Source organism: Podarcis erhardii, assembly GCF_964252035.2.
Source record: "Podarcis erhardii genome assembly, chromosome: 13".
In the NCBI taxonomy this organism is placed as follows: domain Eukaryota; kingdom Metazoa; phylum Chordata; class Lepidosauria; order Squamata; family Lacertidae; genus Podarcis; species Podarcis erhardii.
The window spans coordinates 49,899,868-49,927,232 of record NC_138502.1 but is presented as its reverse complement, the minus strand read 5'-3'; the positions used below and the strand labels follow the sequence as shown (position 1 = coordinate 49,927,232).

At 43.5% G+C, this 27,365-nt stretch overlaps 1 protein-coding gene and 1 long non-coding RNA gene across 3 annotated transcripts in view; one reads left to right on the top strand and one right to left on the bottom strand.

Annotated features, from left to right (window-relative positions):
* The window catches only part of GALNT1 (polypeptide N-acetylgalactosaminyltransferase 1), a 64,732-nt gene extending 60,064 nt beyond the window's left edge, over positions 1 to 4,668 (top strand). For both annotated transcript variants that reach the window (XM_081836315.1, XM_081836316.1), the window contains 3 exons: positions 1,224 to 1,322; positions 2,296 to 2,430; positions 3,568 to 4,668. In XM_081836315.1, the coding sequence (XP_081692441.1) occupies positions 1,224 to 1,322; positions 2,296 to 2,430; positions 3,568 to 3,714 (381 nt within the window). In that variant the 3' untranslated portion in view covers positions 3,715 to 4,668. The remainder of the gene's footprint in view (positions 1 to 1,223; positions 1,323 to 2,295; positions 2,431 to 3,567) is intronic.
* LOC309327235 overlaps positions 1 to 27,365 on the bottom strand; it is a 91,134-nt gene that overhangs the window by 51,590 nt on the left and 12,179 nt on the right. The gene's annotated exons all lie outside the window — the stretch shown is intronic.

Sequence of the window (27,365 nt, the reverse complement as noted above, 5' to 3'; positions counted from 1 at the left end):
AAAGTGTAATCTGGTCATATTATCCATGTCCTAACTAAAGTTAAGTTTACAGTACTGTAATGCATGCCATGTGGGGGTCCCTTGGAAGACTGGAAAATTCAACTGATTCAGAACATGGCTTCCACTAGTGCAACACTACAACACTGTAGAATACTGGTTTACTGAAAGGAGAGCATTGGAATGTGGGGAGGAAAAGTCAGTTAGGTGACAGTTGGGGAGAAGTAGTAGAGTAGAGCAGCTGAAGAGAAAGATAAGAGAAAGCAGTGGACTAGAGAAACGGAGAGAGAGGCAAGTGGTCCAAAGTTCAAGCAGTGGGGAAAAGTGAGCTATAATAAGACACTGAAGACTATTATCTTTCAAGGGGCAATCACTGATTAATTGCTCTTTACGGACTTTTAGGAGTCTTAAGGATCTAAATAGCTCTTGAACACCATGCTGCTATTGTATGCCTTTCATTCTATTGGTGCTTTTTAAAATTGTGTGTGCTGCCTTGATAATTTGATTTGGAAGCATACTGCTGCAAGGTACTGGTATTGCCTGGTATTGCCCTGCATTCCCACTTGGCCCCCATTCCACAGCTTATTCCCTATTTCTCGGCTCTTCCATTCTGGTTCTTTGTTGTGTACAGTGAAGGGCATAAAGAAGGTGCGTGGAAAGAGCCTCAAGACTGCTCCTGATCTCTTTATTTATTTGCTTGTTTGTTGAATTCGTATACCACCCTTCACCCAAAGATCTCAGGCCAGTTCGCAGCATAAAAATACAAATTAAAAACACAAAATGCATAATAAAAACAAGAAAAAAAGAAATTTAACATGACATAAAATGTTATCAGCCAAGGCCTGGTTGAAGAGGAATGTTTTCACCTGGCCTAAAGATGTAAAGATGAAGGTGCCAGGCAAGCCTCCTGGGAAGAGCATTCCACAAGCAGGGAGCCACTGCAGAAAAGGCCCCTTCTTGTGTTGCCACCCTCTGGACCTCTTGTGGAGGAGGCCTGCAAAGAATGGCCTCAGGTCGGCTCATATTATTATTATTTATTCAATTTATATACCACCATATACCCACAGGTCTCATATGGAGAAATATAGGATGGACAGGGTAACTGAACAGGGCACATATGCAGAGGCTTTCTTGCTTGTGATTTCCAAGGCTCGCATGCAGATTGTCTTTCTAATGTAAATACGTATAGCAAACGGGGTGTGCTGAATTTTTGTTTTTGTCTTCAGATAAGAAACATGGAAACAAATCAGTGTCTGGATAACATGGCAAGGAAAGAAAATGAAAAAGTTGGCATTTTTAATTGTCACGGGATGGGTGGCAATCAGGTAACAATATAAAATTCCGAAAACTAAAATATTAGATTTTTAAACTGTATATAATTAGACAAGTCATTGTGTATGTAAATGTGAGAGTGCATATGTCTCTGTGTGTGCATGCATGAGCACTGTGTGTACATATGTGCCACAGAGTGCGGGGGAAATTAATGTTTTGAGGAGTGTGCGTGCATATGTCTGCATGACAGTATGCTTGCGTGTGTGCGTGCGTGCATGTTTGAGTATACAGTGTCATGCAAGAATGTATGCATCTGTAGGACTCTGTGTACATGTGTGATTGTATTTGTGCATATATGTGTGCACACAGATCTGTGTGTGAGAGACGGGGGTGGGGGTGAGATATGTGGGGGAGTGAGAGAATGGAGGAGAAGAGGAGTGTCCCCACTTATTTGTGCTTTGGCCACTCCTTCTGCTAGTGGCATGTGGCTCCAGTCACTATCTCCTGAAGACAATGTGCCCCTTGACCTCAAAAAAAGGTTCCACAGTTACTGGGAAGTAAGCCTTGTTAAATTCAGTGGGACCCACTTCAAAATGGAAATAGGATTGCACTGTACTACTTCTTTATAGTATGCTTTGATTCCTGTAGGTCTTGCTTGGAATAATATTAATTTGACTGTTGTGAGGTTGCAAGCTTGTGCAGCTAGAGGGAGATCATCCTGTTTCATGCTGTAGACCTGTTTGTTTTAGGACATGGATGGGTGCTGTTGGGCAATATGGCGGGGAAAGTTGTGATTCCTCCTCAAAAAACTATTGCCCTGGAACGAAAGTTCTGCAGCGGCCCTGCCCTCTACCCAAGCACCCAGTAACTATATCTACCACTAGTTTAAGAAACTCTTTTATGCAAAGAGATTAATTATTCTAAAGCTGTTTTCCATATGTGTACATTGAGGACAGGTTTAATGTTCAGAAAAACATATAAAGTGGTATATAGCATGGTAATAACAAGCTATTGCTTTCCATCAAGGTTTTCTCCTATACAGCCAACAAAGAAATTCGAACAGATGATTTGTGCTTAGATGTCTCCAAACTTAATGGTCCTGTCACAATGCTCAAGTGCCACCACTTAAAAGGCAATCAACTTTGGGAATATGATCCAGTGGTAAGTTGTCTTATGACTGAAGCTCAAGTGATTATAAAATTCAGTGACTATAGATGTTGGTATAATTATAGTATTGTGGAGAATGCTGTTTGGAACTAGGAGATGGGAGTAATAAATTAAGATAAGTAACATGATGTGTTGCAATTTTTAAACTGTGTTGGAGTTAAAGCTGCTTTTTTAGTAATGAAGTTGTGTAAGCAAAGGGAGGGAACTCATCTAAGGAGATAATTCATTCCTGTGTCCCATGGATTACAAAGGACACACACACAAATTACAGCTGTACCGTAACAAATAACACTCCCTATTTCCCCCCACAAACTGCAATGCTAGTTTTACCTGCTTTTCTCAAACTACAGTAATTCCTTGCATGATTAAAGGAAGCGCTGGCAGCCTTGGAGCTTGCAGTCACATCCTGTTTTGTTTTCCAAAGGGCCTGAACAAAAGGTACCAATGACCTTTTTGCTGGCCACTTGAATGCAAACCCTTTCCAACTCTTCCCCATTTCTCATTCTGCAGTGGTGCATTTAAATTTCTGTTACAGCAGCATCAAGGCAAAGCTAGAAATTGCTGTTAGAACACGGTTATGAGTTGGATTAAAATGTCAATTTGTTTAAAAGATTTGATAGTCAATTTCTAGTAGTATGTTTTTAAATCTGTGGGCCCGTGGTACATTTATTACAGTGCACCTGCTCTGAGTATGATTTTGTTAGATATTACCCAGTGTTTTAAATTGGCCCCTTTTCTTGTTGACTTAAATCATGATTTAAGTCTATGCTAAGTCATTACTTTAAAACAAAAGCCCCCCTGCACTACATTGCAGTTTGAAACTTAGAGTTTCAAAAGCAGTGTGCACTGCAAGGGAGGCTGCTCGTGAAAGGAAATACGTAAAGAAAAATCCTAGACACCCTCCCACAAGCCCTTAAGAATCTTTAGTGGCATTTCCAAGATACCTAAGAGGTACTGAGTTCCATATATGCTCTCAAAGGATGTGGACCGCTTGGAGAGAGGAAAACACAACTATCCTTTTCCTAGCAGTGGTCCTAAATGAACCTACTGACTGGTGTGGATTATCTCTTCCTCTTCTAATTAAAATATACTCTTTTTTTTTCTTCTTTCCCCCCTCCCCCACCAAAAAAGAAATTAACCCTTTTGCATGTGAACAGTAACCAGTGCCTGGATAAAGCCACTGAAGAAGACAGCCAGGTACCCAGCATCAAAGACTGCAGTGGTGGCCGCTCTCAGCAGTGGCTTCTTCGTAATGTCACCCTTCCAGAAATATTCTGAAAGGAGTCAAAGAGGAGGATTGACTGGACTACCTCAGCAAGTACATGGGCTACGTTTTCATGTAGCAAGCAAAGGCTGCAAGGTTTATTGGCCACTGGAGCAGATTTCTAAATCTTGAAGAGCCAGCCATCCTGGTGTTAAGGGAGTGGGACAACACGAGTACTTGTGAACCTGCACACACTGATGTTTACAAGATTGAAAATAGTTCATCAAAGAATCATTTAATAGAACATTTGGACCGTGGAAACAATCAAGGAAATATGCACTCTGGAGAGTGGCACAACCGAGTTCTCTTGTACATCAGCAGCCTTGACCAAAGGTGCTGTTACAAAGATTCTTTTACAAGGTTTAATGTTAACCAAGGTATCAAACATAAATGCAAATATAAATGGAGGAGTTTTAATATCACAAGAGGGGGGGAAATCACTGAAGCAAGAATCAGGGTTCAGAGGCAAAAAAACAAATCAGAACTATATAAGAAGTACAATTTGTAATACTAAATATCAGATTTATATGTAGATTTTTTACTTCGGTGGGGGGAAATAACCAAGTGAGACACAATTTCTGTTCAATTGTGTGGTAGTCCATTAATATCCTTTCTTCCTCCCCTGATGGGTCTTGAGCTTATTAGGAGCAAAAGTAAAATTGAGTATAAAGAAAATTGGCTCTTTGAATGTCAGTTCAACATTTTTAAACTTTAATTTTGGCTTGCAGGCTGTTGGAACTGTTAATACATCTTTTTTTTAATGATCTGAAAACTGGCGATGCATCCTTTGATGCGACTTGCTATTTCAGTTGTACTTGGGTCAATCAGCTTTTGACCTTCCATCACCAACTTAAGAATTTGTTAGTAAAATCTGTTAACTTGACTGATAATGCTTAATGGCCAACTCTCTTACTACTGTACTACAGGTTTTGTTTTCACAGCAATAAATCTTTCATTTTTTGACTCCAGTCAGAGCCTACAAATATTGCTTATTCAGGTAATAAGTTGTTGACAACTGAATGTTTCTTGAAAACATTTTTCCACTCCATACTTTGATTGCATTCATATTTAGATTGCATTTTTTGAATTGTAATGTTGATCTGCTTTCCCCCCCCTAATAAAATCTAAAGAAACCTGTAGAAATGGCCTTTTAAAAATTGATGTAGCTGAAGGCCCTATGATTTGCTGCTACATTAGTCCAGCATTTTGAACTTGAATAGCTTCTTTCAGCAATCTCTGAAAAATCAGAGCAGTGGGGAGTGGGTAATATTATGGTTCCTAACATTCAAAATGAGCTGTCTTTTAAAGAAAGAAACATGGAAATGACTAGGATAATTTTGAAAAGAACGTGGAGTCCTCTTTCCATTCCAGTTGGTTCTATGCTGCTTTGATCTGCCATTCTCTCATTTTGAACCCATGATGTGACACATCTATAAAACAGAACCAGAATGCTTTTCAAAACAAAATGGGGAAGCTGTCCCCTCACAGTTCTCTCCATCATATCACTGTTATATGAGTTTGAGTGCTAAATGTTTTATATAAATGTGAATCAACTGTCCTAGTAATGTTATCTTCAGTTAAACGTTAGCTAAGTAGTCGGAACTAAGGAACCTTGATATATGCTGCAGAGCTTTTCCATGATATTTGCCTGAGTTGTTCATATCTACTATGTGCCTTTCAGATGTGTAATTTGTTTGGTAATATCACAGAGACAAGAAAAAGTTCTTCTAAACTAAAGCATACTTCTAGCAGTAAGAACTGCATGTGTTCTACATTAAAGACGTGCACATAAAAAGCAAGCCGGGGGCTACTGGGCCAGGAATAATCTGCAGTTGCTCTAGAATGTTTCTTGTTTTCTTATTTCTGCATCCTGTCCTTCTAGGAACCCAGTAGGTTTGAAAGAAGTTTGCCAGCTGGGTTTCTTGCATCTTGACAACGTTTTAGCTACTGCCAGACACTGTCTGTCCTAATCCTCAATTGATAACTCAATTTGATGACATGTACTTGATAGCAGTCTTAATGTTGCTAAAGCAGTTAACTGCAATTGGGGGCAGTGGCTAGTCGAGGAATGTCCTTGAGTGAGAACAAAATAAAACCCTTGCTCCTGTAGGGATGTCTCCGTCCATCTCTCCACTGGCAGGAAATTAAATGTTATAGAGAACACAACTTGGGGGCTGACAACCCCCTTCAGTTTCACTTCCTGCCGGCTGCTCCAGGCACAGCAAAAGAGAAGAGGTGACATGCCATCTGAGAAGGGATTTTTCATTTGTTCTTCCTTGTCTGTTTATTCCTGGCTTCCCTTCTGTTACTCCTGATGGGTTTTAGCTTTCTCCCAGCTCCATGTAACATACAGATCTGAAGACCAGAATATGAGTTATGAACAAACAAAGCCAACTAATCTTGGATCCTATATACCTTCTTCCATTCTGATAAGCGTTTTCCTTAAAGTTTGTGTATGCCTCAAGCTGGTCACTTCCTGATTTTGAAATGTGTAGCAGAGGCACTGAATAGCTCACGTTAAGTGAAGCCCAGGAAATAGGGACATAAGCCTTGGCCATTGGAAAAGTGGGACTTCGTTGTTAGTTCCCATGCTCCTTTTTTAGATGAGTCTGAAACACCACGATTGGATCAGTTCACCCTCTTTATTATGGACAATGACCAATATTCTGAAACTTTGGTATTTTATATATTTGTACAAGCAAAACAAAATAGAAAACCATAGAAATTAAATTACTAATAACTGTACCATACTATAGAACACCAGGCACAGAAAACAAAGTTGTAAGTCTGCTAAAATTAATTGCTATTGAGTTTTTTTTTCACGCGGCAGCAAATATCTAACCAGAGATGGATGCATTCCGATCTGAAAGCAGTGCAGAAGCATAAAATGCATCTGATCATACTGAGAAATTGTGTAAAGAAGATGTAATAGAAAGAGCGATGCATAGGAACATGAGTTATTGATTCCGCCCCTCCAGATTAAAATGAGTATTTATGTTGACAGGGGTTTTTTTGGAACCTCCCCTGCAGAACTGCTGATGGAAGAACATTCAAATGTAAAGGCTTAGCAATGTTTTTGAGCAGAGAGCACATAAAGGTAGTTCCCCCCGTTTACAGGACTGAAGTTAGTTAGCATGCTATTTGAGGTTAAGCCTATAGCCTATTGGCATTCGATGCTAGCAATATGCTCTGTGGGTATTGCTCTGGCAGATCCATACCCCATAGGGATATGGTAAACCCGGCGGAACCTTGGTGTTATCTGCTGCACCATGGGAGCGGGGCATGCTGGGGTGCGCTGCGCTGTTGGAGCAGCGTCCCTCCACCTGGAGGGCAGCGGAGGGGAAGGGGGCATGGGTGCGCTGGCCCTGCATTCCCTGCAAAAGCAACACAGGGCCAGCACCCAAGTCGCAGCGTGTCTCAGGTGCCCTCCAGGTGGAGGGTGGCTGAGGCGGAGGTGACGGGCGTTCACCCACTGCACCCACCTGGAGGCCAGCACATGCTGGTTGTCTCCATGTCGGCTGTCCTCTGGTAGCGGGGGACGGGGGACGGGACGGGACGACGATGGACGCTGTAGATTGGCACAGTATGAGCCCAGCCCACGCTGCTTTTGGGAGTGGTGCACTGGGGTCTGGTGTGCCAAGGCTTGTGCGCCTGCAAAGGTAAGTGCTGCTGGGGGTGCCCAGTCTCCCCGCCTCCCCTAGCTATGCCACTAGGAAAACCATGGAAAACCCCTAACACTGCAACTTCACACGTCAAATATTTTTTCCAAGCTGACTGAAAACAAGGATCAGGATCAGCAGGAGAGCAATAAGCATTTTTCCTCCACTGTAAAAACCAGCTCACTGAATTGGACCGATGGTCCCATCTCAGATTATATGGGCAGGTACCCATGAAAAGTGGCAGAATCCAAGGGGCAGTGCCGCGAACACCACTGCTCATAATCATTTATTACTAACTATTCTTTATTAGTAGAACTACTATTTCTAAAAGGGCACGTTTCCTCAGACTGACCTAAGATTGGATGGGCTAATGGGCAAGGCATTTCCTCCATGGTAGATGGTGTATACAGTATGAGTTGATGTTTCCTTGGGAAAACCCCAGGTTCTAAGGGCCACCAAGTTGTAAAGTTCACTGTGGGTGGCCTTGGGCCACATACGGAGCCTAGCCTACTTTGTTGTGTTCTTGTGAGGTTAAAACTGCACTCAGTTGCTTCAGGGCAGGGCAGAATGCACAGGGAATAAATGCCTGCCATTTTTTGGTTTCGTTTCTATGACCCTTTGTTATGGGTGGCATCTACCATGCTCTATAATTAAGGCAAGAGAGCACTTGCCGTTACAAAGAATGGAAAGTTTCACTTCATTCTGTGATGCATGTTTCAGAAATAACTGGCCTGTCTGCATAATCCCCGCTTTAACTGCCCCAATTCAGCAACACTGGTCTGTAGCTGCATGGGTGCAAGTAATAGCTGGAGGTGGAGAAGGAGTTCTTTAAAAAAGAAAGGGTGCCCAAGAGATGAGGCAGATAAAGACTTAGAGCCTGTACCCCTAGGGGAGGGGGGGGGGAGAAACAAAGATCCCACAATAACATACTAAGCACCATTCATGTATGAAAGGGAAATCCATACCTGCAAACAGCCAATAGGCACATGTATGAGTTTACTGTAAGCCATGCTGTCAAGACTGTGAAGTTGCATGTACTCCATAAAGTGGGAACTTACTCTTCAGGTTTAGGTATGGCTGCAGGTTATGGATTTGGCTGAACCTGTAAGATGAGTAGCTGCCTTGAGAAGAATGTGATCCAAGTAATAATAATAATAATAATAATAATAATAATAATAATAATAATAATAATTTATTATTTATACCCCGCCCATCTGGCTGGGCCTCCCCAGCCACTCTGGGCGGCTTCCATAGAAAGCAAAAATACAGTAAAATATCACACGTTAAAAACTTCCCTGAACAGGGCTGCCTTAAGATGTCTTCTGAATGTCAGGTAGTTGTTTATCGCTTTGACATCTGCTGGAAGGGCGTTCCACAGGGCGGGCGCCACTACCGAGAAGGCCCTCTGCCTGGTTCCCTGTAGCTTTGCTTCTCGCAATGAGGGAACAGCCAGAAGGCCCTCGGCGCTGGACCTCAGTGTCCGGGCAGAACGATGGGGGTGGAGACGCTCCTTCAGGTATACTGGACCGAGGCCGTTTAGGGCTTTAAAGGTCAGCACCAACACTTTGAATTGTGCTCGGAAACGTTCTGGGAGCCAATGTAGGTCTTTCAAGACCGGTGTTATGTGGTCTCGGCAGCCGTCACCAGTCTAGCTGCCGCATTCTGGATTAGTTGTAGTTTCCAAGTCACCTTCAAAGGTAGCCCCACGTAGAGTGCATTGCAAGTAGCACAAGCCATAAAGCAGTTGATAGCAAGGCCTTCAATTAAGCAGTAGGAAGTCGGTGCTTATTATGTTTTGTGCAGAAGTAGGGCATTTATTTGATGAAAGACCACTTTGCCAATTAATCATTTGGTGTTGGATGGATTCACCCATTAAGGGCACACGCTGCAACTCCTCCGTAAAGTATAAGTGACCCAGCACACATGGCCCCAAAGGCATTTTGCTTTTCTCACTAGTGTTACCCATTCACTTCCACGACGGACGGTAGAGAACACATTCTCTCAACATCTGCAGTGATTGAGATGCTGCTGCCACGGCAGCACCAGATGACTTGTCCAATGCAACGTTGACTCCAGTGTTGTGGGATCAGTTCCAGCTAACGCAGCCTGAGGACCGATTTTAAATTCTAATATTTTTACTGCTTTGATTCTCAATGAACAGTGGTATACAATTTTTATAACCAAATAAATAATTAGGATCCTAACTTCTTAAGAGAGGGAACAGGTTCTACCGTTCTGTTTTATTGATCCGGAACTGTTTAACCTATAGGACGAAAGAGGATAGTTTGGTTTTCAGCAGCCATCAATCTGCATAAGCTCTGTCCCTTAGCAAGACTGAAAACAAATAGATTTTGATATAATGAAGGCGAATTATATAACAAAAACTGGAGTTCTGGAATTGTCTGCCTCCTACTAAATGAAAAAATCCCAATTGGATTTTGCACAAAGGGAAGGCGACTTATAATAGGACTATACAAAGTAGTAAGTACATCATTATGAATTGAGTACAGGGATGGCTTGTGCTGGAGTTAATACTGGCTACAAACACCAGCCACAGCAAGCTGTTTATACTGCCGTCCAGTGAAACTGGTGGTGTTTGATCAGCTGTTTGGTTTTCCCCCTAATTAATGCAGATGGTTTAAGCTATTTTTTATTGGTTTCTCAACGAGCTCTTCGAGCAACCTTCTCCTACATCATACCGTTGGTTAAAAGTTCATTCTCTTCTCTCTAAATGAGTACTCGGTGCTATTTTGGTGTTTGCTGCAGACTCCATTTCATTGCTATTGCACTTGGCTCTGAGCTGTAAAATATCAAAATACCACGGCTGTGTGATTGGATGTTTTAATTACATTAAATAGATTTTAAAGCCAAAATGTCTATACACTAGTTCAGTGCTAATGAAGTGACAGCTTTCTGCACACAAGCCAAAATAGTCACAGAAAGTGTGTCCATTTTAAGGAATGTATGCCACTTTGATCTTCTTTGGTACCTCTATTTTGAGGGGCTTTGCCAGAGGACTCAGTGCAACATCTACCCTCTAGGCTAGCAGAAGTTAGCTGTTCACCAGGGCCCTGCCACTTATTAAAGTGTATCTCATAGCTGTCACTTCAAATGTCCCAAAGTCTGAGAACTCGAAAGGTCGCAATGTTATTTTGAATAACTTAACTTGCCTCTTGGTCTCGTCATTGAGGACAAGATCCATTTAATTAAAGTGCATTCAAAACTATCAGTTCTTTGCTTTCCCTGAAACCCTGAAGAACAGAAAGAAGCACAATCTAAAAATGGCTTTTGTGCAGGACTCAGAAAAGGAGAAAGTGGGTGTTTCCCAGATCCTCATCCTGGTTTATTTGAGCTTCAGCTGCTACCCACTAAGTTTCCTGCTTCTTTCCCTCTCCTCCCTCAAAAAACAGCAGGAGAGGAGACCACTCATAGCACCTTTCAAGGCAGGTAGGTAGGAGAAAGAGCCTCTGAGCTTCGCCTGACCGTTCTTCCTTGCTCCTTGTGCAGCTGGATGGGAGCTGAGCTGGTAGCCTGGCCATGAAGATACCAGCCAAGAGGCCTGATCATACACTCTTGCCCATCCAAGAAAAGAGGGATTTGAAGCTTCTGTCTCACCCACAAACCTTTCCCCCCTTCAGGCCTTACTTTTTTCCTACCTAGATATGTGAACCACACCTGTTTTTGCAGCAGCTAATGATGCATTAACATGCAGACTGAAACAGCTTGAAATTAGGTCACAGTTTTCAATATTGTCTATTAGAAATCTACCTTTTAGAGAATATACTGATTTATTTTATGACTCTTAATAGCTGGTCTGTATAATTTTGTACCCCAGCTTTAGAGTACCATATAGGTTCAGGTTTAGTTCCAAGTGTGGTGAGTGCGAGAAAGAATCCCCAATTGTCACTAATGTAAGTCACTTGTACACATACCATGAACATAATAAAATAAAATAACGAGGCATGAGTAATTAATTCCTTTTCTATATGCTTGGTGGGATGCGGGTGGCGCTGTGGGTTAAACCACAGAGCCTAGGGCTTGCCGATCAGAAGGTCGGCGGTCCAAATCCCTGCAACGGGGTGAGCTCCCGTTGCTCAGTCCCTGCTCCTGCCAAACTAGCATTTCGAAAGCACGTCAAAGTGCAAGTAGATAAATAGGAACCGCTCCGGCAGGAAAGTAAACGGCATTTCCGTGCGCTGCTCTGGTTCATCAGAAGCAGCTTAGTCGTGCTGGCCACATGACCCGGAAGCTGTCTGCGGACAAACGCCGGCTCCCTCGGCCCATAGAGCGAGATGAGCACCGCAACCCCAGAGTCAGTCACAACTGGACCTAATGGTCAGGGGTACCTTTACCTTTACATTATATGCTTGGTGGCAACAATAACTTAAAAATATGGCTGAGAAAATTACCTCGCTTTCAGCCCACTATTTGAATGACACAGTTAACTTACTTTCTCATTTCTTTCCTCAACTGAAGGTGGTCTCCTTTGTTTTGGCTGTCATCGCTGAGGTAGAGCCCATCCCAAAGCTCTAAGAGAGATCGGTCCACTGGGGTGAGGGGGAAGTGGGGAAGTCAATAGCAGTACCAACACTTTCTGTAAATTGAGACACCTCATTAATAAAGTTACACTGTTAAGCACGTCTTCTGAAGGCTGGATTTGTCAACTTTTATGACAACACGTCAGGATATATTGAAATGAAGCTGGCTACTTAAAGCAGAATAGAGCAGCGTTAAAAGTAGACAAACCTGAGTTGTCAGCCAGTGTTTTTCTGTCCGCTGCAGGCACTGAATAAACCAATTCAACAGTAGAACAACACACTTCCCAGTGCATCAGGTTTGCTCCTCTCTGGTTTCTTTATTTACCTGTGACCTGTTTTCCATCCAGGGCACAATGCACAGTCATTTACCCATTCAACTGCACGTAGCAGGCAGCTTGAACTTTCTTTTCAGGTAGACAAAGACTGCGGAAAACATCAGCATTATCGCCTGACAACCTTGGATGCTTCTGCCAGCCCAATATTTAACCAAATAGGTTCCTTCTCAAGTGGCATTTTGTAATTTAGAAAAATTGCTAATCCTCAAGGTGCAGGAATAAAACTGCTAGCACATTTAAGTACTGGGTCACACAAGCCATTTTAGTACTTTGTATGCTTGCACCAACACCATGAATTGGTAGCGCACTGGTAGCCAGTGCAGCACATTCACAGCCAGTGGCACCCTGGTCCCATCAGGCTTCTCAACGTACCAGCCAAACAGCTACAATCTACACTGGCTGGAGCCTCTGGGTTATCTTCAAGGACCGCCCCCTCCAATGTTGGTGCTTACCTCTAAAGCCCTAACAACCTCAGCCCAGTATACCTGAAGGAGCGTCTCCATCCCCATCGTTCAGCCCAGACACTGAGGTCCAGTGCCGAGGGCCTTCTAGCAGTTCCCTCGCTGTGAGGAGCAAAGTTACAGGGAACCAGGCAGAGGGCCTTCTCGGTGGTGGCGCCCGCCCTGTGGAACGCCCTCCCACCAGATGTCAAGGCAATAAGCAACTATCTAACTTTTAAAAGACATCTGAAGGCAGCCCTGTTTAGGAAACTTTTTAATGTTTGATCTTTTATTGTGTTCTTAATATCCTGTTGGAAGCTGCCCAGAGTGGCTGGAGCGGCCTCGCCAGATAGACAGGGTATAAGTAATAAATTATTATCATCACCATCATATTACAACTGACACCAGGCTATCCGAGTCCAGGGAAACCAAGATGATCAAGGGTCTTGAAACCAAGCCTGATGAGAAAGGGATCAGGTTGTTGGGTATGTTTGGCCTGGAAACAACACACTGAGGCCATACAATAGCCCACCTTCAAATCTCTTAAGGGTGGAAGATGGAGGATGCTTGTTTTCTCCTGTTCTGGAGGCTACGACGTGAACCAATGGATTCAAGTGACAAGAAAGGAGATTCCAACTAAACACCAGGAAGAACTTTCTGCCAGTAAGAGCTGTTTGGCAGTGGAACGGACTTCCTCTGTGTCACGGGCGATCGAAGTCCTGGCTGAGGACGTCAGGACCGGGGTCAAGATGGCGGGATGGGAGCAGGAACGAGAGTCCAGAAGCTGGGGGTCCGGGGGTCCGGAAGCAGGGAGTCACGAAGTCAAGGGTCTGAGTGTCGAGAAGCAAGGAGTCAAGCAGCTGAGGTGCAAGTATCGGGAAGCAAGAAGCCAAACGCAGTAAGGCAGGAAACGAGTTGCTGTGGCAAAGAGCCGAAGGGAAATGCTGACCTTATATCCCTTCCCGGTTCCTGCCACCAGGTGCAGTGAGTTACCAAGTGGCCTCACCTGTGTGGCTGAGCCTTGTCTCTCCAGAACAAACTTAGGGAGGCCCCAGTCTTGCGAAGCCCTACTGGTCCCAGGGCCTGGCTCCTGCACGCACTCCTGACACTAGGGGAGGTTGTGGACTCTCCTTGGAGGTTTTTAAGCAGAGATTGGGTGGCCATCTGCCATGTATGATCTAGCTGAGATTCTTGCATTTCAAGGGGTTGAACTAGATGATCCTATGGGTCCCTTCCAGCTCTACAATTCTACTGCTTAGAGATTTCTTGGATTAAGCAGCTTATAATTTTAAAAAAATAATAATTATGGGTAACATGAACCTCCTTTACGAGGATATACTTTTGGAAACAGTGGCTTTTATTACTTCTATTAATCAAAGCAAAACAGAAGCACAGCTCCAGCCCTGAAAAGTTTAACATGCGCACCGACCCCTCTCGCTCTCCAGGCTTCAGCGAAAGCCTGCATTCGCTCCATAGGACACATACACATTTCCCCTTCATTTTTGGAGGAGGAAAAGTGCATCCTATAGAGCGAAAAATACGGTAATTTAAGTCATATTTATCTGCCCTTTCCTGAATTTGTGTGCCTTTGGTTAAAATGAAAAGACCTCATGCTTTCTATTTAATTACAAAAAGAAATGCTGTTTTTTGGGAAAGGTCAGCTTGCTAATACATGCTTTAAACATTCTGATGATTTTCAGTCACGCAGGAAAGTTGCATATGCTGGGCTAACCAAATAAAATAATGGTTCCTCACAGTTCTCTGGCTAGTATATCCCAGCTGGAAATACAACCTACCTCACCTAATAAAATATTTTCTCTGTGTTTACATTTTTATTTTGAACACAGTGGTACCTCGGGTTACAGACGCTTCAGGTTACATACGCTTCAGGTTACAGACTCCGCTAACCCAGAAATAGTACCTCGGGTTTAGAACTTTGCTCCAGGATGAGAACAGAAATCGTGTGGCAGCAGCGGGACGCCCCATTAGCTAAAGTGGTGCTTCAGGTTAAGAACAGTTTCAGGTTAAGAACGGACCTCCAGAATGAATTAAGTTCTTAACCCGAGGTACCACTGTAATAAAAGGGGGGGGGGCATAGATTGCCTAATCAAGCCAACATGCATGCAAGTTTAGATTGCATTTCTACATAACAGCTGATTGATGAATCTTCAAAAACCCCTCGCAAAGCACCATCTTGTACAGTACTTTGAAAGGGGCTTTGTCAGCAAGACATTCGCAGAGCCCTTTGCAAAGTCTTACCTTGCAAAGCTCCTGCAAAACTGGGTGAATGTTCTGCCAAGCAACTGACAGGTGGCCGGCTATGCCAACCTGTCAAACTTGCTCTGCAAGAGGTGGAGCAGACCCGGTTCTCACCACAGATTTAGATATTCTGAGTAGCACCAAACACCCATTTCCAGATGAAGGGACCAGGGGAACGAACTCCAACCCTCCAGTCTCCATGCTGCTCATCCGCACTGTCCAGAATGTCTAACCAGGGCTGCATGCTCTCAGTCCAGTGTGTGTGTGTGTGTGTGTGTGTGTGTGTGTGTGTGAGAGAGAGAGAGAGAGAGAGAGAGAGAGCTTCTTCATATCTAAGAACACAAAAAGGAGTCCAAGCCACCATCCTTTTTCCACCAGTAGTCAGCTAGATACTTCTGACAAGTCCAGAAAGGGGGCATGAACAGCCCTCCCCTGCTGTTTTCCTAAATCAGCTGATATTTAGAGGTACACTGTCCCTGAACTTGGAGGCTCCACTGAGGTGCTATGGCCAGTAGCAGCCGATAGATCATCCTATGTCCTACATATATTGGGCCAAGCTCATAAGGATGTGTAAATCAGTAGCAATCACCACAACCTGTAAGTTATGTAAGTTAATTCTGGGATCTGTGAAGTGGCAGCTAGGGAACGGTAGAGGAAATTCTGTTGCTGTGTTTGCTGCTCTTAACAAGGTCCGTGCAGAAGGCTAGAAAACCTTTTACCAAAATGTGCAAGTAGAGGCTTAAGTGCATTTGCACGCACAATCTCAACCCTTAGCAAACCAGCTGCATTTACAAGTTCAAATATACCAAACGCAGAGCCCAAGTACCACTTCTTAAGCCCTAATGTAGAACTTTGATCCCTGGGAAGAGAATATAAGTATATAGTATTTAATTACTGTTGTAACAGTGAAGTGATACTACACTTTAACTGCATCCCCTAATGTCTCAGAAGGTAGATCTGAGTTGGTAGGATGGAACAAAAAAAATTATGTATCGCATCATTTTTTCCTCCCTCCAACAACCATTTGCTGTTTTGTTTTTTAGCCACTATACTTCACTACCATCTAGTGGTTTCAGTAAAGATTGCAATTAATTGGCAAAAGTCTTTTCAAGAGTTAGTAATTGCTATTCCATGCAGCCTTGGCTTTAAATGTGTTTAACTTCCATTTCCTTATTTTTTTAAAACCACCAATTATTATGTGATCATCATCACAGACATGACTGGGAGTCAGGCATTTCAGTTTTGGCTGAGGAGCCACAGTCGTAAACGATGCTTTCTTGCAGGGGTGCAAACTTGAATAAAATAAGGGGTAAGCCCTGCCCCACATAACTGAACACAAAATGCAGTGCATGCACACCATTTGAATGGCAACCCCCATCAACTGTGGGGAGGGGAGGCTGTCACCCTCAAATATTTTATTGGGGTGTTTGTGAAGAGACCTCGGCCCCTAGGAGTTGGCTCCTATGCTTCCTTGCGAAACAACAAACCCTCCACCGTTGCTCTGACGAAAATAGGAATGTCCTAAGGAAAAGCATGAGACACGGGTGGTACTGTGGGTTAAACCACAGAGCCTAGGGCTTGCTGATCAGAAGGTCGGCGGTTCGAATCCCCGCGACGGGGTGAGCTCCCGTTGCTCAGTTCCTGCTCCTGCCAACCTAGCAGTTCAAAAGCACCTCAAAGTGCAAGTAGATAAATAGGTACCGCTCCGGCGGGAAGGTAAACGGTGTTTCCGTGCGCTGCTCTGGTTCACCAGAAGCGGCCTAGTCATGCTGGTCACATGACCCGGAAGCTGTACGCTGGCTCCCTGGGCCAATAAAGCGAGATGAGCGCTGCAACCCCAGAGTCGTCTGCGACTGGACCTAATGGTCAAGGGTCCCTCTACCCTTTAAGGAAAAGCAGGACGCCGCGGGATCAAATCGGAAACCGAGATGGCTTCTGTAAATCCAGGACTGTCCCTGGGAAACAGGGACACTTAAGAGGGTCTGAAACCACATCCTTCAATGTTTGATAAGTGGGGCTATTATTTAGCATTTCCAGTTTAACTACTGCTGCTGCCTCTCAGGCCATGGTCCTGTGAAGCGTTTTAAAGGTTAAAATTGGCGGTTTGGACTTGCTCAGAGAGAGGCTAGGAGCCAAGAGTACAGGAGTTGCATGACATTAACACCCATCCCCACTTAGTAATCCCATGCTGTAATCCAAGGGTAGGCAACCTAAGGCCTGTGGGCCCAATCACCTTCTAAATCCGGCCCGCGGATGGTCAGTGTGTTTTTACATGAGTAGAATGTGTCCTTTTATTTAAAACGAACCTTTGGGTTATTTTGGGGGCCTGCCTGGTGTTTTTACATGAGTAAAGGTAAAGGGACCCCTGACTATTAGGTCCAGTCGTGGCCGACTCTGGGGTTGCGGCGCTCATCTCGCTTTATTGGCCAAGGGAGCTGGCATACAGCTTCTGGGTCATGTGGCCAGCATGACTAAGCCGCTTCTGGCGAACCAGTGCAGCGCATGGAAACGCCGTTTACCTTCCTGCTGGAGCAGTACCTATTTATCTATTTGCACTTTTGGCGTGCTTTTGAACCGCTAGGTTGGCAGGAGCAGGAACCGAGCAACGGGAGCTCATCCCGTCGCAGGGATTCAAACTGCCGACCTTCTGATCGGCAAGTCCTAGGTTCTGTGGTTTAACCCACAGCGCCACCCACGTCCCTTCTTTACATGAGTAGAATGTATTTAAAAGTTTATGTATGTAAAACATATGCAGTGAGAGGTTCCAAAGACCTTTGGTCATCATTGAAGCCATACACAATGTACACTCAGACTGCAGATGACAAGGAAAGATCTGTCCTTCAAGAAAGATTGTACACAGTTCCTGAACTCACTGAGGAACCTTAAAGATAAAAAAAGCTTTAGCAGACTGCTAGACCTAGAAACCTATGTCATCATAAATTGGTTAGTCTGTTGCAGTAAAACACAACTAGGTCTTGTGGCACTTTGAAGGCTAACATGGCTCCTGCTCTGGAAGTTCTCATAGAGAAAAACCCTCCTAAGATTTCAAGGAACCACAAAATTCCTTAGAACACAGATGAAAACCAAGGCCCTTTGACCCATACACCACCAGCAAACTTAAGCTACTTCCATGCGACCGTGGTTTCCTACAAGTGAACTGAATCTCTCTAAAATGAGATTTTATTGCTAACTCAAAGATTGCACGATCCTTTTTGTAAGGAACCCGAGTTCTTTTTTTTTTTTTAAGACATCTGGAAACTTCTTTCATCTTTGTTTTACTGCCAGCAGACGGAGACTTGTTTGCTGTGATTTCTGAAAACTCTGTGCATAAAAAGCTTCATTTATTTGGACAGCTGAAGTGCATGTGATACCCTGGTTCTCGAACTTGATCCGTTCTGGGAGTCTGTTCGACTCCTGAAACTGTTTGAAAACCAAGGCGCGGCTTCCGATTGGATTGGCTGCAGAAGCTTCCTTCACTCAAGCGGAAGCCACATCTGACGTTCAGCTTCCAAAAAATGTTGGGAGCCGATTTGTTCGACAACAAAGCCATTCTAAGGTACCACTGTATTTTCATGGGGGACATTTGTATGAAGGCGGATGTAAATCTAACCAAGTTTTAATGTGAACAGTCACCATTGTGCTAACTCTGATACAAGAGAGTAAGAGATCTCTCTCCCAAAGCTCTTTCTCGGACAGCTGCCCTCTCATTTACACATGAGGAGTAAGATCCCTGAAGTCTTACTTTTATCTGAGTTTCAGTCAACAGATGGTCATAATTTTATTGCTCTGACCAGTAAAACCACATTCTGGCGGGTAACCTCATAGCTGAAAAGCCATCTGGAGAAAGACTTTGCCAGGATCTTCCCCAGCCTATCCTTTCTCCACTCCTTAGCCCATCAACCTCCCATGAACTCAAAATTTGCTAGTCCTATTTGCACATACCTTGTCTAATTGTGTAAAATAAGCTGAAGTCAAAATTAAAGTAGAAAGAGAAAAGAAATTACACTTTCCATGCAATAGGGCACAGCCACCCTGCCAGAGTATTGTGCTGCTATTTTAGAAAATCATGTTCTCACTGGAGCAGAATAAATCCATCTTTTTTGTTTTCTGAGCCAGAAGCACAGGTAAAGCAACTACAGAACACTGGCCATCTTCTTCCTAGCGGGAGGGATTACTGAAAAAGACTATCGATAATGAAAATGTAAATTGAGCATAAAATGCATTTTTAAAAAGAAATTGGAAAACTCTGCAATGTGCTTTTCACAGCTGACCAGCATGCTTTGCTTTGCATTCTGTTTGCAGCACTAATATGGAGAGTGAAATGTCAGAATGACTTTTTTTTTATCAGTATACATAATCAGACAAAACATAAATCTGTAGCATCTGAACCACAGTTCAAGAAGGACACTGACAAACGTGTCCAGAGGAGGGCAACCAAAATGGTCAAAGGCCTGGAAACGATGCCTTATGAGGAACGGCTATGGGAGCTGGGCATGTTTAGCCTGGAGAAGAGGAGGTTAAGGGGTGATATGATAGCCATGTTCAAATATATAAAAGGATGCCACATAGAGGAGGGAGAAAGGTTGTTTTCTGCTGCTCCAGAGAAGCGGACACAGAGCAATGGATCCAAACTACAAGAAAGAAGATGCCACCTAAACATTAGGAAGAACTTCCTGACAGTAAGAGCTGTTTGACAGTGGAATTTGCTGCCAAGGAGTGTGGTGGAGTCTCCTTCTTTGGAGGTTTTTAAGCAGAGGCTTGACAACCATATGTCAGGAGTGCTCTGATGGTGTTTCCTGCTTGGCAGGGGGTTGGACTCCATGGCCCTTGTGGTCTCTTCCAACTCTATGATTTTATGATTCTATGAATGGTCCATCTTCATTTCAACACTTCCAGTGGCATGTACATTCAGATACACATCCAAATGAACATTGCCACCCCACTCTACACTGTGTTACTGCATACCCCCCCCCAACATTTTGGGAGGGCAAATTGGGGGCTTACCCCAACCAGCCCCCTGCCCCCTGACTCCCTTGCTGCCACCACCCCCGCCCTTCCTTACTGCATGTCCTTGCTTACACCTTTGCTGTCATTTTGTCCCTCTGCCTTTGTTCAAAAGCCCTTCTAGGGTCACAACCAACCCTCCCTGCTACCAGGCATGGGCCCTGGCGCAAGTATTCCAGCCACACCACCAGGGCCGGATTTAGGTTTGATGAGGCCCTCAGCTCCTGAAGGTAATGGGGCCCTTTATATGTCCAGCTGTTCTTTGTCAACAACAAATTGTCACTGCTTTTTGTGTTGAATATATGCTATATGGTAATTTATGGACCTAATAGGTATCTAAAGCCATTTGCACATAACAAAATACAGTGGTACCTCGGATTAAGAACTTAATTTGTTCTGGAGGTCCGTTCTTAACCTGAAACTGTTCTTAACCTGAAGCACCACTTTAGCTAATGGGGCCTCCCGCCTCCGCTATGCAGCCACCGCGCGATTTCTATTCTCATCCTGAAGCAAAGTTCTTAACCCAAGGTACTATTTCTGGGTTAGCAGAGTCTGTAACCTTAAGCGTATGTATCCTGAAGCATATGTAACCCGAAGTACCACTGTATGTATTTATCATAGTAATTGTTGAACTGAAATACAATTAAGAAGAAGTATATTAATACTGAAATACAACTCTAGAAATGAGCAAACCAGTGATGTTTTAGGGAGCAGGCTAGCAGGTGGGTCCCATTGCTTACATCATAGGAGCCTACACAACACAAAACACTGTTGCTGTATGTAGGTTCTATTTTATTTTTTATCTTATATTTTGGAAATGTACATCCAGGTCTTTTTCCCTTTTAATTTTTTTGGGGGCCCAAGAGAGCGGGGCCCTAAGCTATAGCTTGTTTAGCTTATACGTAAATCCGGCACTGCACACCACAGAAACCCATCTTTGCATACTCCCATGATGCTCTGTGTTCGCTGTCCTCAGTGGGGGCAACCAATGCAGAAAGGGGGGGGGACTTGCAACACAGCAGCTGGTATGTTTTCCTTATGAAACAATATGGGGGAAATGGGAGAAGGCAGAGATGTGTGGCTTTGATTTTCAGCCACTGGTTTGCCATAGCACGTAGCTCAGCCTTCCCCATCTATGCTGTGGTCCAAAATACCTGGAGAGCACAAGGTCCGAGAGGTTGGCCTAATTCCTGCCTTATATTCCTTTGTACAGGGACACGGGTGGCACTGTGGGTTAAACCACAGAGCCTTGGACTTGCCGATCAGAAGGTCGGCGGTTCGAATCCCTGCGACGGGGTGAGCTCCTGTTGCTCAGTCCCTGCTCCTGCCCACCTAGCAGTTCAAAAGCACGTCAAAGTGCAAGTAGATAAATAGGTCCCGCTCTGGCGGGAAGGTAAACGGCATTTCCGTGCACTGCTCTGGTTCGCCAGAAGCGGCTTAGTCATGCTGGCCACATGACCCGGAAGCTGTACGCCGGCTCCCTCGGCCAGTAAAGTGAGATGAGCGCCGCAACCCCAGAGTCGGCCACAACTGGACCTAATGGTCAGGGGTCCCTTTACCTTTATTCCTTTGTACAAAATGACTTACAAATGCCAGTCAATCACACACACACAATTTCCCTGTGTGACTGCATTTTTGTTGGGAAACGGCAGGCATGGGATTTTTGGCCACTGTGTGCCAGTCTTACTCCACAACAAGCAGAAACCGAGCCATAGGTGCAGAATAAGGAATCTGCTCAGTAAGCACATCTGAATACCTACGGAGGAAGGTGGGGAAAAGAAAATCAAACGATATACCTGTTGGGAAGAATCTGCCCTGACATGAAACATACTAATCAGTTAGACCGAAGCACTTATTTCAATAGAGCAATTTTCAGCTATGATAATTCTTTTCGTTTGTAACACAACCCGAAGACATATCACTGGAATGTAATCTTTCCTCTTCAACTCACACCACTCAAACTGCAGCCCTAATCAATATACAGCACAAAGTTAGTTAATTAAACAGATTAACCAATTTTGAAATTCAACTACAAAAGTGCCCCCAATTATTGTAGATGTCAAGCACCGTCTTAAAAGTAGCGTTCTCCTTTCTCTTGGATTTATGCTAGGACAAAGCAGATGTGCTCCTTGCTGCAGAAATTAAATTGGTTAATTCACAGTGCAATCTTGTGCATCAAATCTAAGAGAAGGCTTCACTGAGTTCAATGGTGCTTGCTCCCAGGTAAACAGCAGTAGGTTTGCCACAATTATATAGCAGAATCCCTGGCAAGTTTACACAGAAGTCAGTCATCTTAAGTTTAATGGGAATTACTTTCAAATAAGCGCATATAGGACTGCACCCTAACAGACTTTGCCTTCTGTTCCTTTCTTTCTTTCTTAAACTTGAGTCCAAAAAGTCAACTGGATTCTTCTAATAAGTTTCCTGTCGACAGAGTTTCCGTTGTTGTTTACATCTTTAGGAAATATTTTATTTTCTCTGCATACCAGAGATAACTGTATCCTCTTTTGATCAGGGTAGTGAACCTTCAGTATACAGGCCAAATGTTGTCGTCAGCCTCTCTATCCATTTGCTTTAATAATTCAATATTTCTGACTATCCATTTCCCCTCCTCATTTTCATGGTACTCCAAAGTTTTTTTTCCTTAAAAAACCAAAGCAAGAGAGAAAACTAATACCACCAAATTAACCACTAGGTGGCCACAATTTCAGCACCTTGTCTTAAAGTCTTCCTATGAAAAAATTCTGCGACTCTTAGGTTATATTGCAATTGCAGAATTTCTGTATCTTCAGTTTTCTTCCCACATGCTGTAATTTAATTTCATTCTATAGAAACAGCTCGTGAAATGAAGGCTTTGAGTTTAAAGGGCACCTATAATCTTTATAGAAGATGGGTATATATATTTCTTTGCATTTTGGATGAGTAAGTGTATGCAAAATTCAAGGACTTTCTCTCGATTGTGTTGGCAACTATGTAAAATGTAAACACAAAAAGTTATTAGCAGGCAGATGCTTAATACTATTGCATGTCATCTATCAAATAAAAGGTACAATTTCATGTATGCCATCAAACACTATCAAATTATGAAATCAAACAGAGGATGTAAAGTACATATATGAAACATTTGTAACCCACAAGTGTCAAATGTTTAACTGAGTATTTGAGACATATCTGGAGCACTTGCAGAGGCACTTTTTTTGAGATAATATGTAGGAGCAAATCTGTTTTAGCTCTACTAAAATCAAGAAACCAAATCAACAAGTTTATCTGATGTAATGATTAGTACAAAGTTATTACAGCAACCATTATATTTCAAAGCTTCCTTTGTACTTCTTGTGTGTTTTGTGAGTCACTATCGATATCTTTTAGATTTTTATACATAAATGATTATGTTAATATTTAAAAGTAGAGCTGGGCATACTGTTACCCTTGACCTGACCTGGGCTCCTGTTCCGGAGCTTCGAATCGGGGCCACCTCAAGCCAACTCAGGGAGCACCTCACCCAGATCTGGTCCTGCATCAATTTGGGGACATGGATAATGTTTCATTAGGCTGTGTCTTTCCCCTCTGACTGTATGCAGAGAGCGGGAGGGTTCAATCCTGCTGGTTGCTGCTTCATCGGCTCATTCCCACTGGGAAACATGCTTGCAAGGCAGCACCCTGCAGACAGCAGGATTAAACCCTCCACTGAATGGAGGATACAACCCTGCTCACCTTGACTGCACCTGTGTGTTTCCCTTATGTGTTATTCCAGATCCCCTTGAATCAGCTCGAATCAGTTCAGGTTTCAAGCAAATCCAGTGCACAGATCTATTTGAAAGGTTTCCTTCTCCAAATACCCGTTCCAGCATCTTGTCCAATCCTCGTTTCTGGCTTTTTGCAGAAATAATAAAGCCATGAAGAACACAGATGATCTTCTTGTTTGTGTCTTGCACTGCAGCATTTGGCTTTCAGCATATCTTCCCCGGCTCTGGACTTCAATCAAACTGTGAACTAACTCACTAGGCACAAAACGTCGCTGCTCCATTCCAATTTCCAATTAACATCATTTTTTTTCCTCCCTGGCAGCCAAAGTTCCCTTACTCTCCACCCAGTTCATCTTAATAGCTTTCGTTGAAGCAGTATTTTTTTTACTCTGTAGCATGAAAACTATGGCTTGCAAAAAAAATGAAAAGAAGAGGGTATTTTAGAATACTGGTATATCCTCAGCTTTGCATCCTCATGCCAGTTTGGAACTGCTCTTCCTATTCATCTTGGCACCAATATAGATTTTTGTGTCAAAAAGTGTGTGTTTATTGAAGCAAATATTTTCCGTAGGCTGCTTTGGGCACCACTCACTCCCAAAAAGTGGCATATAATTAATATCAAGCAAGCAAGCACATACACTGGAATGTAATAAGGGAAAAAAATACTGTGTTGCAAACCCATGGTGACATCTCTACGCACTTTTATCATATTAAGCATTTACATGGGGGGGGGGGGATGACTAATTTTTTTGGCCCTACCTTGGCCAACCCACACTCTCGCATACAGAGGAAGAAGACAGGCAAGCACAACAAGATCTCAGCAAATTATGAACTAGGTGACCCTCTAGTTCTTTCTAACTTTACAATTCTATGACTATTCCCAAATAGTCCCTTAATACTTAAATACTGGCTAGTTATTTCAGACTGGTCCTGTTGTATTTTAATAAAATATTTGCTATCGGATTCCAGTTGTTCCTATTTTTTCAGCTGATACATGTATTACAGCAATTCTGGAAGCCACCAACTTGGAGTGATTTATGCTCTTGCGTTTTTTTGTTGTTTCTGCTCATTATTGTTTTGCCATGGAAGTGAGACATCCATCATGTCAAGGCTGCCAAATACTTAATGAACCACATTTTACGAACCTCTTCAGCGTGGCAAACCCCAGTCATTCTCTTCTTGGGCAACAGTTAGGGAGCAATAAATCTCTACTTCCTGCTGGGAGCAAGTGGAATCTGTGAAGTGCTGCAGTCCCCCCAGCTTTGCCAAATGAAATTAAACCGGAGAGAAAAGTATCAGATCCCAAAGGATCTGCTGGTGGCTCAACCTGAGCTTATGAGTAACTGGAAAAGACATGTAAGGCCAATATGTTGTGGAGTACTACACAGTACTTGAAGTATCTGAAAAGAGAATATTATGATCTCCACCCCAGCCATTCCTCCCTCCTCATTCATCATAGACTAAATATTACCAGAGCAGACCTGCAAGAGAACTGGAGTAGATTCCGAGTCAGAATCATTCATAAATACAGTGGTGCCCCGCAAGACGAATGCCTCGCAAGACAGAAAACTCGCTAGACGAAAGAGTTTTCCATTTGGAGGTGCTTCGCAAAACGAATTTCCTATGGGCTTGCTTCGCAAGACGAAAATGTCTTGCGAGTTCCTGAGGGTTTTTTCCCCTCCCCCCCTTTTCTAAGCCGCTTATCCGCTTATCCGCTAAGCCGCTAAAAGCCGCTAAACTGCTAATAGCGCTAAGCCGCTAAGCTGTCAATGGGCTTGCTTCGCAAGACGAAAAAACCGCTAGACGAAGAGACTCGCGGAACGGATTCTTTTCGTCTTGTGAGGCACCACTGTACTCCTAAAAGGTTAACATACAGTAGAGCAAATGAAGAAGCCTGGAGCTCACTTCTTATCTGATTAATAGACACTTATAGCCTGTCCTTCACCAGGGAGTTCCAGGCTGAGTTACATACAGTGCAACAGCTCAGTGGTCAAGCATGCCAGGTTCGTTCCTTGCCATCTCTTGGTCGGGATGCGACTGTCCTTTGCCTCAAACCCTGGAAAGCCAACACCCGTCTATGAGGACAATGGATGGACCAGTGGTCTGACTCAGTACAAGGTAGCTTCCTACATTCCTCCTGCAAGTAAGCCATGTAATTGCAAATGCATTGCTAGAACATAAAATTAAACCAAATTAACAGCTAGTCAGAAACAGCAACAACCAACAGGAGAGATATTCTGGGTTCAAGTCACAAAATGGCTGCCATGGGGGTGTGGCACAACATAACATCATACCGTCGTGGTGGAGGTTTCCCCATAACTTTTTCATTCTAGAAATGACAGTTGAATTTCTGCATGCTGTACAGCTGTTAAAGGCACAAGATACCCATTTCCCTGAAATGCCAACCCTAAACCAAAGCCTAGGCTGCCCTATTAAACACAAAGAGACTTACTCCTAAGTAGAAATGTATACCAATGTACTGAAAGATAATTGTACAGTAAATGCTTAACTGTGTGCTTGATCAGGAGGAGAGCTGCCTAAACCTCTTTGCAAAGTTTTCACATTTGCCTTTTGTGGGAGGGGGACTGTTTTTGACTCACCCATCATAGGAGCCAACTCCTAGGGACTGAGGTCCCTTCAGCCCCCCCCCATAATATATTTGAGTGGATAGGCTCTGGTTCAGGTGATAGGGATGGGAGAACGCTCTCGCCATCCTTATGTGAAGGGTATTCCGTTAAAGGAATCCAGGGACTCAATGGTTTGGTCAACCCCTGAGAGGGGGTTGTGCCCGTGCCTGAGTCCGGGGGGGGGCATTTGGGTGGCAGAGTGAGCCTGTTCCCGGCTTTCCGCTTATCCAGGTGTTCACCCTTGGCTGAGCTATGCTGGAACCCTGGGTCAGCGTTACCTGCATGGCAGGGAGCTAGTCAAACCAGAGCCTATGCAACCCGTCACTTTCTGTAATCAGTAAAGGTGTGGCCTAAATTCTGCCAAAAACCAAAACTAAAAATTTGAGTCAAGTGTGACTACTTAGGGGGGAGGTTTCTGGGTCTGAACATGCAAATGAAAGCTCAGACATTAGGGCCCCTGGCCAGTAGCACCAATGGTACCAGCGAGTGCTAGGTTGGCAACCCCCATTACAGACAGCACATTTTTATTCTGTTAAGCCTTTGAGCTGAATTTGTATGCCTGCCTTAAAGTAATCTCATACACTTAAAATAATGGTAGCAACGTGTGTTTTGACTTTCTAAAATTGCCTTCATTCTCAATCATGTTCTTTTATTTTGCATGCTCGAATATACAAAGCATATGCTCTCCCACGGAGCTATAATATAAGATGTTTACAGTGGAAAAGTCAACTGTTGAATTATACCTCTTCTAAGAGACTTGGCATCTCTAATGCGAGAATCACACCTATGACTGACTTCAACTACAAACCATTGCCTATATCCAATTTCTACCTGTCACCTCAGATGGAAGAAGTTTTCTTCATGTTCTGTAGCAATGTGCTGCGAAAGACAACTGAAAAAGAATGATCCGTCTTGACAAAGGAATAATCTATTCACCTTCAACTTAAATATGCTTAGGAGAGCAAAAAGGAGATGAGCTGTAAGGAAATCACTGCAGCAACAAGAAATATGGTTTCATAAATACTGCTGCTGCTGAAGGAGCAAAAATCATATTATT